Source organism: Chiloscyllium punctatum, chromosome 46 (assembly GCF_047496795.1).
Source record: "Chiloscyllium punctatum isolate Juve2018m chromosome 46, sChiPun1.3, whole genome shotgun sequence".
Lineage (NCBI taxonomy): Eukaryota > Metazoa > Chordata > Chondrichthyes > Orectolobiformes > Hemiscylliidae > Chiloscyllium > Chiloscyllium punctatum.
The window spans coordinates 48600054-48613165 of NC_092784.1; the positions used below are offsets into that span (position 1 = coordinate 48600054).

Sequence of the window (13112 nt, forward strand, 5' to 3'; positions counted from 1 at the left end):
TGGAGTCAACTAGTTCGAGTAGAAGGCACCTTCACATCCCTTCCTGAATGAACTTAAAAATAATCCATGTATTACAAACAAAATTTAATACTAAAGCATTGTAAAACTAGTTAACCACAACATTTTAAAGTGTAATTAAAACTATACCTGATTAATCTCTGACAAACAAATTCACATGATTCAAAACGACTAGAAACTCTGCAGTATTAACAAAGATAGAAAAAGGGAAAGAGCAGTCTTGCTGATCCATGGTCACTGATACAAAGGATAACGTTTGATGAAACGATGATTCTTTTGAATGGAACAAAATCTGTGATCGCAGCAAATCGATGGCAAATTCTTGGTACCAGGCTTTGATTTGGATGGAAATCCACTTAGAAATAGGGCTCTGCATAAAGGTTCCATTTTAATACTTTTATTACGATTGGCAAAAGTAGCCCAAATATTGAATTATGAAACTGTATACAAATTATTCCTAAATTTGTGCAGGACAGAAGGAGTGAGGGAGCTTTTTGATTTGCATGCGGCTGCTGTTCCTTTTCCAAGTGCCCGCTGTGTTGATAGACTCTCTCTGCCCTTCCCCTGGTGTTCAACACAGAAACCCAATGCAGCAAGGTTTGCTGGGTAATCACCAACTGCCAGAGTCTCCTCTCAATAGTGCTCCATCTCCTGGTGTTTTCCACATAGTCCACAATAAAAATATGTATTCCCATCAATGCAGGTATGTCATTGAGGGAGAAACTCTCAGATCACTCTGAGAAGAAGTATCAAACCAATCAAAGGATCTTGACTTTATTTTTACAATTTCTTGTGACATTGCTTGTAAGATTACTTCATAGACTCCAGTTATATCATGAATCATATGCTTATGTTTATAGTTTGTGTTACTTTCATTGCCTGCGTAAAAATAATTTACTGTGTTGCTCACCATTGTGACTTGGGACAATATTGTCATTCATTCACTGTTGCTAGGTAAGAATTCCAAAATTTACCCAATTCACAGACTGCAGCAATTCACAAAGGTTTCATGGTATTTGAACCTGTGTCCCCAGAACGTCAGCCTGGGCCTGTGGATTATTTGGTGAGTACAGCATCACTGTCCTTTCATATTTAAGTCAACGTGCAGGAAAACCCCCTTCAGTTTGTGTGACTGGGATTCACTAACAAGATGTGTACTTGAGGTGGACTCTGCAACAGTATTCAAGATTCAGTTTGATAAGTGGCTGAAGGGAATGGGGTTGAAAAGACATCAGTAAAAAATGGATAAAGGTGATTAGAACAATTTGGGCTCACAGATGGTAAACATCAACACAGACTTGTTTGACTGAATGTCCTGTTTCCTCAGTAGCTGCTAAGTATTTCAGTGTTTGATGGTTCCATGATCACGGTGGCAGAGACAATGATCGTTTTCATGTCTTCATCTGTCACACAGCCAGTGAGGGAAAAGAAGTTTCCTCAGTCCTTTGAGACCTGAAAAATAAGATTGTTAGGTTATTAACCAGAAAACTAATTGTTCAAATCTGATTCTACTATTATAAGTATATATTCGGATGAATATCTAATTATTATATCCAAAAATACAGAACTAACTTTATTAAGAAATTGCCTTACTAGTGTAGAATATGTGGAACAAGCAAGGCAAAACTCATGAATTTGGTTGGAAACTAATGAACAACTATTTCAAAGCTTTGTTTTGTGCTGATGCCAAAGATTTATATATAAAAAATATACTCATCCATCTTCTCTGTTAACATAAAGACAAAGGCTTGTTAACTCTCCAAAAACAATTTGAAAAATGTCAGTGTCTTAGTATTCTTGGATTGTTTACCTTTCTGCTGATTATGAAATGTTTGTGCAACCCGGAAGGAAAGCTGTTATTATCTTTCATAATAAAGATCCTCGATGGCACCTGTCACATTCACGGGGAATACAGGAAATTTCAACAGATAGGCATTGTCAGGGGAGGCTATGAGATCGTAATTTAAATGAAGAATTATATATCTCTTTGAACAATTGTAACTTAAGGTGAATTTTCATCTTGTTAATGAAACATCTGGCCAATTTATAAAGAAAACGATACAAGTTGTTGCTGAAAATAGTTTGATGTTTAAGTCAGGTAACTTGGGAAACTAATGAAGGACTATCAGCAGCAGATTGAAAGTTTACTTGGTGACTGTATGTACAATTTTGTGCAACATATTTGTGAACGATGGGTGTCTTGTTAATGGGTATATTGTAATTTTCAAACCTGGGAAAGGCAATGATGCTTAATTTGAGTAGGTATCTAAAAGAGACATGGGATTCAAAGTGTTAACTTCATTTCTGTCTCCAGTGATGTGACCAGACCTGTTGAGCTTCTCCAGCACTTTGTTATCATTTCAGATCTCCTGCATCTGCAATATATTGACGTTATTTGACTGCCTCAGTTGAGCTTTGACTGTTGTGTCAATGGACTGAACTTTACGCTCTCCCACCGGCATGTTTATACACAGGCTGTGAAAATACCATGGCTGGCCATGCCCCACTCTCTCTTCCACCCTGACCTGTCTGCAGTTTTACAGTGGGCTGGGCGAGAACGAGGCCAGACTGCCCTTTGGCCAGTTGAGATCCGAAAGTGGGCAATTAATTACTTCCTACAGGCTGTTATCCCCCTTGTCTCAATGTTCAGGCTGGTTGGAGGAGATCAGGACCTTCCTCTTGAGCTTGGTAATCATCCCCCCCACTATAGGGTTTGCCTCCCGTGGACAGGCCTGCTCCCTCCTTCCCCATTTCTTCTTTGAGCTCCCCTGTCCCCACCACCACCTCCAAACCCCCTCCCCCTCCCCAGCCTCACTTTTCTTCATTTGCATGACACCACCTATATTTACCTGGCCCTTGACTCTGGGACTTAGAATCCAGGGGCTTCTTGTCGTTCCAATCCTATCCACTGCTCTACTACATTGCTGGGGCAACCGAGCTGCGAGCCAATCAGATTCAAAGGTCAATGGTGACATTTCACATGCTGATTGATGCCAGTCAAGGCCTACTTACCGACAAGACTGTCATTGTGTTGGCTTTGTCCTCCTCTGAGGGCTTTGTGTCCATTGCCTTACACTTGCTGGTGAAGTAGTTAGAATATGCTGCCCTCACCTGAAAACAGAATGTAGCAGGCAGTCAGTGATCCGATGGTATCGAACTAAATGGAATCAATTTGAATTTCACTGAATCTCTGACCTTGACATACTAATAATACACATCAGAATTTCGACTGCCTTAAAAGTATCAAGAAGCCCTAAGCATCTTGAGGTCCCCTCCCTTTCTGTCTCTTTCCTGTATTGGCAGACTGCAGCTCTCTCAGTGTTGGAAGGCTTTCCATTGGCCTTGCAGCATTAGGAAATGGCTGACTGTCCTCAATTGAAAAGGCATAGTATCATCGACCCCCTACAATGGAGAAGGAGGCTATTCAGCCAATGAAGCCTGCAGCAACCCTCCAAAGAGTATCACACCCAGACTGAATCCCATCTCACACCCCCACCCACCTAATTGCTGTAACCCCAAACTTTTAAATTTAACATCGCTAATCAAACTGCTTGGATGGTAGATCCAACAAATTGGAAAATGAGCGAACCTTTGGGGGTAATTAATCAGCTAATCTTACAAAAGTTGTGTAAGGTGTCTACTTCTGACAGGGCATGCATTCAAGTCACTGAGTCAGAGAGATATACAGCACGGAAACAGACCCTTCACTCCAACTCATCCATGTCATCAGGATATCAGAAAGAAATCTTGTCTCATTTGCCAGCACATGGCCCCAATCTCCCCAACCCTATCCTGATGCCTTTTAAATGTTGTAATTGCACCAGCGTCCACCACTTCCGTTGGCAGCTCTTTCCATACAGGCACCACCCTCTGCGTGAAAACGTTGCCCCTTAGTTCCCTATTAAATCATTCCTCTCTCACCTTAAACCTTTGCCCTCTAGTTTCAGACACCCCACCCCAGTGAAAAGACATTGTCTATTTACCCTATCCATGCCCCTCATGATTTATAAAATGATGTCATCCCTCAGGCTCCGATGCTTCAGGGAAATTTGTTCCAGCCTATTCAGCCTCTCCCAATGGCTCAAACCCTTCATCCTGGAAATATCCTTGGAAATATTTTCTGAACCCTTTCAAGTTTCACAACATCCTTCGGATAGCAAGGAGACCAGAATTCAATGCAGTCTTCCACAAGTGGCCGAACCCATGTCCTTTGCGGCCACAACATGACCTCCAACTCCTATAGCCAATGCAGTGATCAATAATCGAAAGCATAATAAAAGCTTTCTTCACAAATATATCTACGTACGACTTCTCTTTCAAGGAACTATGAACCTGCATTCTTTGTTCAGCAACACTCCCTAGGACCTTACCATTGACTGTATAAGTCCTGCCCTAATGAGCCTTTCCAAAATGCAGCACCACACATTTATCTAAACTAAACTCGATTTGACACTCCTCAACACATTGGCCCATCTGATTGTCCAGCTGATGTAACCTTCTTTGCTGTCCACTATACCTCCAATTTTAGTGCCATCTGCAAACTTACTAACCATACCATCTATGTTCACATCCAAACCATTTATATGAATGACAGAAAACAGTGGACCCAGCACTAATCCTTGTGGCACTCCACTGCTCCCAGGCCTCCAGTCTAAAATGCAACCCTCCACCACCACCCTCTGTCTTCTACCTTCAAGCCAGTTTCTTATCCAAATAGCTAGCTCTTCCTTAAGCCAGCCAGCACCTCCTCCTCGGTAATATGGACATTTTTCAAGATGTCGCTATTTATTTTGCCTTTTTTAAAATTTTCTGTGTGCTTCCCCACAGTAAACATTGATGCAAAATACTCATTTAGTAGCTCCCCCATCATCACTCTGTAACCACATCACTGCTTACCTTGGGGTTTAACATGCAGAGGAGAATGAAGATGAAAGTCCCTTGGAAACTGTTGATGATGGTGAATAAATAGGTCATTACACCGGGCTGCTCCTGAAACTGAAACAAACCAAAAATCCAAGTGCAGCCCAGGATAAACACCTGAGCAATGGCTTTGAATGTCAACATCCTGCAACAGAGACAGAAGGAGATCAGTGAGAATACAAGGAGCCCGGAAACAAGGAAGGCACCAATAGATCAGATCAAAGCTCTGCAGCTCTGTAACATGCTGTTCTGAATGCTTGTGGATGTGGATGTGGAAGCAAATAATGGGAGAAGGAAGCTCCATGAGCATCCCTTCTCCATTGCATGTTGGTTCGGCAATAATCGGCAGTGTTTTAGTGACAGAAATTAGTTAATGAGATATTGTATGTTGTGATAATGTGATTTTACTGTCAAGTCACATGAAAAAATGTGAAACAAAGTAAAAAGTGTCTTTTAATGTTGAGTAATTGTTTTCATATTGTATGTGGTGCATTGTATCAGCAAATAAATCCTTGAAATAACGCTGACATTTATGGTTGTACCCATATAAACCTTTACAGAATCATATCACCCAGAAGGAGGCCATTGAAGTGTTTAAGCCCATGTTGTTTCTTTGAAATGCTAACCCACTGAGTCGCATATCTCTAATCTTTTCCTGTAACGCTGCACTACATCAGAGTGTGGTGGAATGCTGTGAAACTGAATCCATTCAAGAAGGAAATCGACAGCATTTTCATAACTAACATATTAAAGGGGTATTGGGAGGGTGCAGGAAAGTGGACTTGAGGAGGTCTGAAGGACTGAATTGTCCTCTTTTGTTCCTGGTTTGAATTTTCTCTGCAATTTACCCTTCTTTACATGTTCCTGCCAACTTCAACAATATTTCCTTCAAGTTCAAGACAAAAGTATCTTACCTTGTATTCTGAAGTTTTGACACTTTAGTGTCCCGTTTAGAAACTTCTCTTTTCAATATCAAGAGTATTGTGAAGTACAGAGCCATGTTGATCTGTTGGAAGATTTCAAAATATGTTAAATGACTGTCAAGAGATTGTTGTTGGAGCATATGTGAAAGTAGCTCGATTTAATTCTTAATTTTTTTTGCAATTTGCCAAGTGATGTTTGCAGCCAGAAATGGTGAAATTTCAGCCTGTCCTCCCTGTCACCATAATGTTTGTCATATTTTCTCTGCTTGCTCTGAAGATCCTCATTTTCTCCTGATTTTGGGGAAGACAGATCATCCTATGGGCAATTTAGCATGCCCAAATCACCCTAACCTGCACATCATTGGATTGTGGGAGGAAAGCAGAGCAGCTGAAGACAGAGAGAAGAAGGAAAGGTTTTGGGAGAGATGGCTATGGATGGCATGGTAATGGGGTGAAGAAGTTTTGGCAGACAGTGTATGGAGAAGAGAGGATATGGAGAATCGAGGACATGGAAGAGATGCTGTGCAAACGAGACTGGTAGAGGGTACTGTATACTGAAAATGTCATTGTGCATTTGGCCACCTGAGACTACCTTGTAGCAGCAAAATAATTCTCTGAGGAAGAGGTAGGACAGAATCCATTTTTAACCCAAATGTCTTTTGCTGGATGTGGAACTGTTCGGTCCCAGAAACATTATGGGGGAGGGGGGAGTGTAGTGATTGGAAGGATGTCAGTCAGGTGGATCTCAGAGAATATGAGTTACCTGATTGGGGCTGTTAACCTGAGCCAATCAGGGAGTCCTGGCTGACAGATATAAACAGGAGAGTCAAGGTTTCTGCTCAGTCCAGGAGAATGTTCTGTGCTAGCTGGGTCAGTGTAATGTGCTATATACGTGTAAATAAAGGGTGATTTGGTGATGGGATGCCAACCTTCATGGAGTTATCTCAGGGATAGAGAGAGTATTAGAGAGAGATAATGTGCAAAAAGAGTATATTATGGAAAGCAATGGGATATAAATGAGCCGCAAATTGATAATACCTACTTGTGACAGTTTGATTTGATTTGATTGGTTATTGTCACATACCAAGATACAGGGTAAATTATTGATTTGCATGCTGTCCAGAAAAATCACACCCTACATAAGTACGTCAGGGTAATATTACAGAATGCAGAATGGACTATTACAGCTACAGAGAAGGTGCAGAGAAAGATTAAGTGTAATATACAATTTCATAGAATTGCTTCAGTGTGGAAACTGGCCATTTGGCTCAACAAGTCCACACCAACCCTGCGAAGGGTAGCATATTAGTCTCCATTTACCCCTGACTAATGCATCTAATCTACGCATCCTATGGGCAATTTAGCATGCCCAAATCACCCTAACCTGTACGTCATTGGATTGTGGGAGGAAAGCAGAGCAGCTGAAGAAAACCCACACAGACATGGGGGGAATGTGCAGACTCCACACAGACAGTCACTCAAGGCTGGAATTGAACCCAGGTCCCTGGCGCTGTGAGGCTGCAGTGCTAACCACTGAGCCACTGTAATATATGAGAGGTCAGTTCATCAGTCTGATCACAGCAGGGATGAAGCTGTTCTTGAATCTGTTACTAAGGTTAGGTAAATAAAAAAGGGGTTTACTGTACATTTTAAACACAAACATTTCATGCAATCAGATAGAAATAAAACACAAGAGACTTGATATGAGTAGTTAGAAAATTACCCCAATGATCAGACACACAGGTCCCAGGAAACTCCAGATGAATCCTCTGTTTGTGGAGACCCAGCAGCTGGAAGTTGAGAGAAGAAAGTAAATCATTCAGAACAATGAGTATCAACAAGAGAATAAGACCCAGGAAGTGGGAGCTATTTATGATGCAAAAATAGTTTCACAACCCGCGCACTGATTGGATGATGATATTCCTGGTGGTTGTAGGTAAAACTAATTCAGAAGGTACTCAGTGAAATACCTTTGTAATATGAATTATGAATGAAATAAGAGCACAAGTTGACTATTTATCACATTGAAGCTGCTCCACCATTCAACAAGATCATGGTTGATCTGATTGTGGCCTCAATTCCACATTCTCACCTGACCCACTCCCCCCTCCCTCCCCCCAGCAGTAATCTTTGACTCCCTTGTGAGTCAAGAATCTGTCTCCCTTTGTGTTATAAATATTCAATGACCCTGCCTCCACCACTGTCTGGAGAAGAGAGATCCAAAGACTCACAATTCTCTGAGAGAAAATGTTTCTCTGCATTGCTGTATTCAAGTGGTGACCCCTTTATTTTCAAACTGCTTCCCCCCCCCCCCCCCCCACCTCCCCCAACCACCCCACCCTCTAGTTTTGGTCTCCCACAAGGGAAAACATCTTGTCGGAATGGATCCATTCTGTCAAGTCTCCTCAGGATCTAATATGGCACATTTAGATCACCTCTCGTCCTTTTAAACCCCAAAGGGTACAGTCTCAGCCTTTAGAACTGTTGATTATGAGATTATCACCCAATTGAGGTTTCCATGCCTTGATGTGACTGAACCAAAACTGTCCACAAACAGACCATGGGCCACTAATGGTTGTGATGCATGTTGGCTGCTGTTCCCTTCTCAGGTTTTTTTTCAGAGTGCTGTCTGCTTTTTCATGGGTTTCCATCGCTTGGACCTGGTGTATGGTTCTGGTGTATAATGCTCTTGAGATGGCTTAATGCTGACTGGCCAGCCACCCTTTGGGGAGAGTCACATTCTGTATAAAACTGGGTACTTCTCTTCACAGCATTGTACATCTGCCTGTTTGGCCTTTGCCCTGTCACAGGGACATGCACTTCATCCCTTTTTCACTTGCCCCACATCTGCCTCCATCGCTCTTGATTTCCATTCCCTTTTTGTAGACCCAAGACCTATCCATCCCTCAACTGTTACTGTGGTTAACAAGGATCATCAATCTTTTTGACAAAAATGAATTCTACATCTGCAAGTGTTGATGATTTGAAGTGTACTTTCTGAAAGGATTGCAGTAATATAATGAATGGAAAGTTTCAAAAGGAAAACAATGATTGAGATTTTATGGTTCTTGGCTCCAAGAGGGGGGACTAATTGAGCAGCCCTCTGAAAGATGGGGTGAATGATCCCCTTCATTACTCTACAATCCAGTGAAATGCATCCTTTCCTTCCTGTGCACAAAGGTGAAAGGTGACATTGGAAATTAGGATCTCTGCTGTGGACCACAGTTACAGAATCCACTGCTGGCAAGTGTTATTGTCAGAGGGAGGAAGTGTAATTCCTGGAGTGGGGTTGGGATACATGAGTCAAGAGCCTATTCCTGATATTGCTGATAAGGAAACAGAGAGAGAGAGAGAGGGAGAGGGAAGGGAGGGAATGGGTAAAGAACAAAATGGATGAGAGGAGAGAGAGAGAACATGAGTAAAAATGAGAGGAAGGGAGAGCCAGGGGATAAGTCAAGGGAGGAAAGCTGAAAATGAGAGGAAAAACATAATGAGAGTATCTTCTGGTTCCTATATCGCAGAAATAGTCACACTTTCAAATCAAAATGCTGGAGTTTCATTGAGTGTATTTCTCACAGATTTCCCTTTGGCTGGTGGACTGACAGATTGATCCTTGGTTACTCAGCACATGACCACAGTGCATCAGTGATACATATTCACATATTATTCAGTCACAAATCAGTCCCAAGCTCTTCAGGAATAATATGAGGATTAAACAACATGTATGGCACATTTTATGTCTCAAAGCATGTAACAGTTATTGAAATACTTTTGATGTGTAGTCACTGTTGTATAGTAGGAAATGTGTCAGACAATTTGCAAACTGCCACTAACAACAATATAGTAATGTTTGGGATAATTCTTTTTTGAGATGTTTATTGAGGGGTAACTACAAATACACTGCCATTCTTTCCTATGGGAGCTTGTATATCGACCTGAGCAGGTAAATGGGTCTTTGGTTTAATGTCTCATCTGAAGAATGGCATCTTTGCAGAGCAGCGATCTCTTAGTGCTGTGTTGAAATGTTGGACTTTTGTGCTCAAAGCCTGGAGTGGGGCTTGAATGCTTGAAGTTAAATCTCGTTTCATTGATAACATGTGTGCAAGAAAGAGAAAGAAGTTTAAATTCTGAAGATGGCTTGAATTGGAAGGTGATAATTCTAGCTGTAAGATTTGAAGAAGAGGGGCCATTACTTACTGCCTGGGTGATCCATAGCCATCATGATCCACTGCAGCGGAAATGACCACAATTGCCGCAGGAACCCCATAGCCAAGAAGGTACATGAATTTCTCAACTTTTTCCGAATGAGGAACCCTCAAATTCCTGATGTTTCTGACCATGAGAAAAAGCTGGACTCCCTCCAGGAACATCCAAACAAACGCAGCCAGGAACAGGTAGTGTAGAAATCCTGCTATAATCCCACACATCACCTGTAATAATGAGAAACAGCATGAGAGCTTTTTTTGAAGCAGTGATTCCTCACAATTCCACCTGACACACTCTTGGAGCTAACCCCAAAACCATGTCCCAGCTGATGGTTTATGCTCATCAGCAGAAGGGTGCCCCAGTTTGAGTGAGCCAGTGGACATCAGTACCATTACAGAAGTATCCTGACCTTCTATCTCTACAGAATGTATTAAAGAAGGATGGTACAGAAGAAGCCTGGTTCAGAGAAGGAATTCCAGATTTCTGGAACCATCGGGTCTAAAGGTAGCTGAAGGTACAATCACTAATTGTGGGAGAAGGAAGTGAGGATTTCATAAGGGATAGAACTTGATGCACAAGGATCAAATATACAATCAAATGAACATCAAACATATTTGTACACGAGTGTACAATCAAATCCATTCAGTTGCACTGGACAGATATTTACACAAGTACCCATCTGTACAGACATACTCTCACACTCGCACTCAAACCCACACATGCTCAGACACATTCTCTTTCTGTTACACACACATTTACTCTGTCACACAGACCCTTCTCTCTCAAACATATACATTTTCATACACACTCATAAACATAAATCTCTCCCTCTCACACACAAACACACACACCCTCTCTATGACACAGACACTGTCTCACACACGCACACACTCTCTCTCTCTCTGTGACACAGACACTCTCTGACACACGCACACACACTCTCTCTCTATGACACAGACACTCACTCACACACGCACACACACTCTCTCTCTCTGTGACACAATCTCTGACACGCACACACACACTCTCTCTCTGTGACACAGACAATCTGACACACACACACACACACACACACTCTCTCTCTGTGACACAGACACTCACACACGCACACACTCTCTCTCTGTGACACAGACACTCACACACGCACACACTCTCTCTCTGTGACACAGACACTCTGTGACATAGACACACACACACACACACTCAGACACTCTCACTCTCTCTCCCACACAACCTGTTGCATTGCTGGCTGTGGTGGATTCTCTTACCCGGTTTGTGGTTCTGTTGATGCCGAGAAGGAAAAGCAGCTCCGCCAGGAAGAGACTCACACACAGCTGCATGTGGGTGATGTGGAGAGCATTTCTTACATTGATGCAGAAAGCAAAGGTCACAATGGTGATTCCCAGACACACCAGAGAAATTGGGATCCCAATCAATGTAATTGTCGTCAAAGCAAAGGGATAGTCCTTGGAAAGAAATGTACTTGCATTAAGTTTTTGTCTTTCTGAACATGGTAAAATCCCCTCTGGTAATCTGATAGGGTGAAAGCAGGGGAGGGTGCTATACCCTTAAAGTGAGACCGAGATTAACAAGACTGTATTGTTTGATTATTCTGTGATTTTGACTGTGGATTGAAATGGGACATGGACTGTTATAAAAACCAAACATTGTGGAAGGGTTTGCTGCCCCTTTAAAAAGTCAGATTCCGGTAACTTTTTCTAAGGAGATGGTGAGGACTGCAGATGCTGGAGATCAGAATCGAGAGTGTGGTACTCGAAAATCACAGCAAGTCAGGCACAGTCCGAGGAGCAGGAGAGTCTACATTTCAGACATAAGCCCTTCGTCAGTACCACACTCTTGACACTCTTTGTATCTGCTGTTGACACAGCTGTCTTTTTAGCAGTGGTTACTACAAATGTGCTGGAGCCAAGAGGTGTAGACAAAAGGAGATTTGGCCAGTTGATTGGGATATGATTGGTGACCAGTTGACAATAACGAAGGCCTTCTGCCTATCATCATTTATGTGATTGACTCTCAAGTCGTTAAAAAGTTTGTGAACATGACTGTTTGATTCGAAGCCAGCAGGCCTCAGGAAAGGAAGGTTCTATCTTTCTCTCTGCAGCAAAATAAATCTAAAGTCTAAGAAAGCCGATAGAAATCCCCTTATCAGTTCCTGTGAGCTGTGACTTTCAACCAATAAGGCAGAGATGTTACAAATGTTTAAATGGAGGTTCGAGTTTTTACGAGGAGTTACATGTCAACGGCTCATAATGAATTACCTGAATGTTCATTTGATTCATTTGTAATAAATAGTAATTTTTGTTCAGTAAAGCCCCCTGTTGCATGCTTTGTGTGATCATGGATTGTAAGGGTGGGACAGCTGGGACAGTGTGCATATTTTTATAAAATCTTTAACTTTGTGATGAGTCCAGCAATAGTAGGGCTTGATTTCCTGTGATGTGTTCCAGTGAGGCCGACCAGAGTGATCAAATGGAGCATCTTTTCACAAAAGGGTGTTTGGAAATCTGAAACTCGATCCCCACAAAGTTCTCAAGGTTGGAAGTCCAATGACATTTTCAAAATTGAGTTTGATCGTTTTATGTCAGGGAAGGATACTATGGGATATGGCATGGAGACAGATAATGGAGTATAGGTACAGACCACTGTCTTATTGAGTGGTGCAACAGGTCTGAAGGGAGCTGAATGTCCTCCTCCTCTTCCCATGTAAGTTGTCACGTTCCTGACTGAAGCCTTGTCGATGTGGTAAGTGTGGTCACTTCTTCTGTAACTTCACATCCACCATTTTGATCCTTTGGGGAATATTGAAGGAGAGATGAAGGATTCACAATCTGATCAGCCTGTTGAACACTCAGGACCGCTCCTTCCAATGCTAACAAGACTGGGTGTTGACTTGATTTGATAGTATCAGGCCCAGAGATACTAACCCTGTATTAGTTTTCGGATTCGGGTTTGTGTGGTCATTGATAATGCTGATTGTAAAAAAAGCAGATTTTCCCACTATGCAATGCTTTTACACGAGATGGT

The 13112-nt window shown here is 42.0% G+C and overlaps 1 protein-coding gene across 1 annotated transcript in view; it reads right to left on the bottom strand.

Moving 5' to 3' along the window:
• Positions 1-969: 969 nt before the first annotated feature.
• The window catches only part of LOC140468103 (adhesion G protein-coupled receptor E3-like), a 54496-nt gene continuing 42353 nt past the window's right edge, over positions 970-13112 (bottom strand). The window contains exons 11-17 of the mRNA XM_072564282.1: positions 11336-11533; positions 10059-10291; positions 7585-7651; positions 5853-5944; positions 4915-5083; positions 3031-3129; positions 970-1470 (exon numbers count right to left, since the gene is read on the bottom strand). Of these exons, the coding sequence (XP_072420383.1) occupies positions 1456-1470; positions 3031-3129; positions 4915-5083; positions 5853-5944; positions 7585-7651; positions 10059-10291; positions 11336-11533 (873 nt within the window). The 3' untranslated portion in view covers positions 970-1455. The remainder of the gene's footprint in view (positions 1471-3030; positions 3130-4914; positions 5084-5852; positions 5945-7584; positions 7652-10058; positions 10292-11335; positions 11534-13112) is intronic.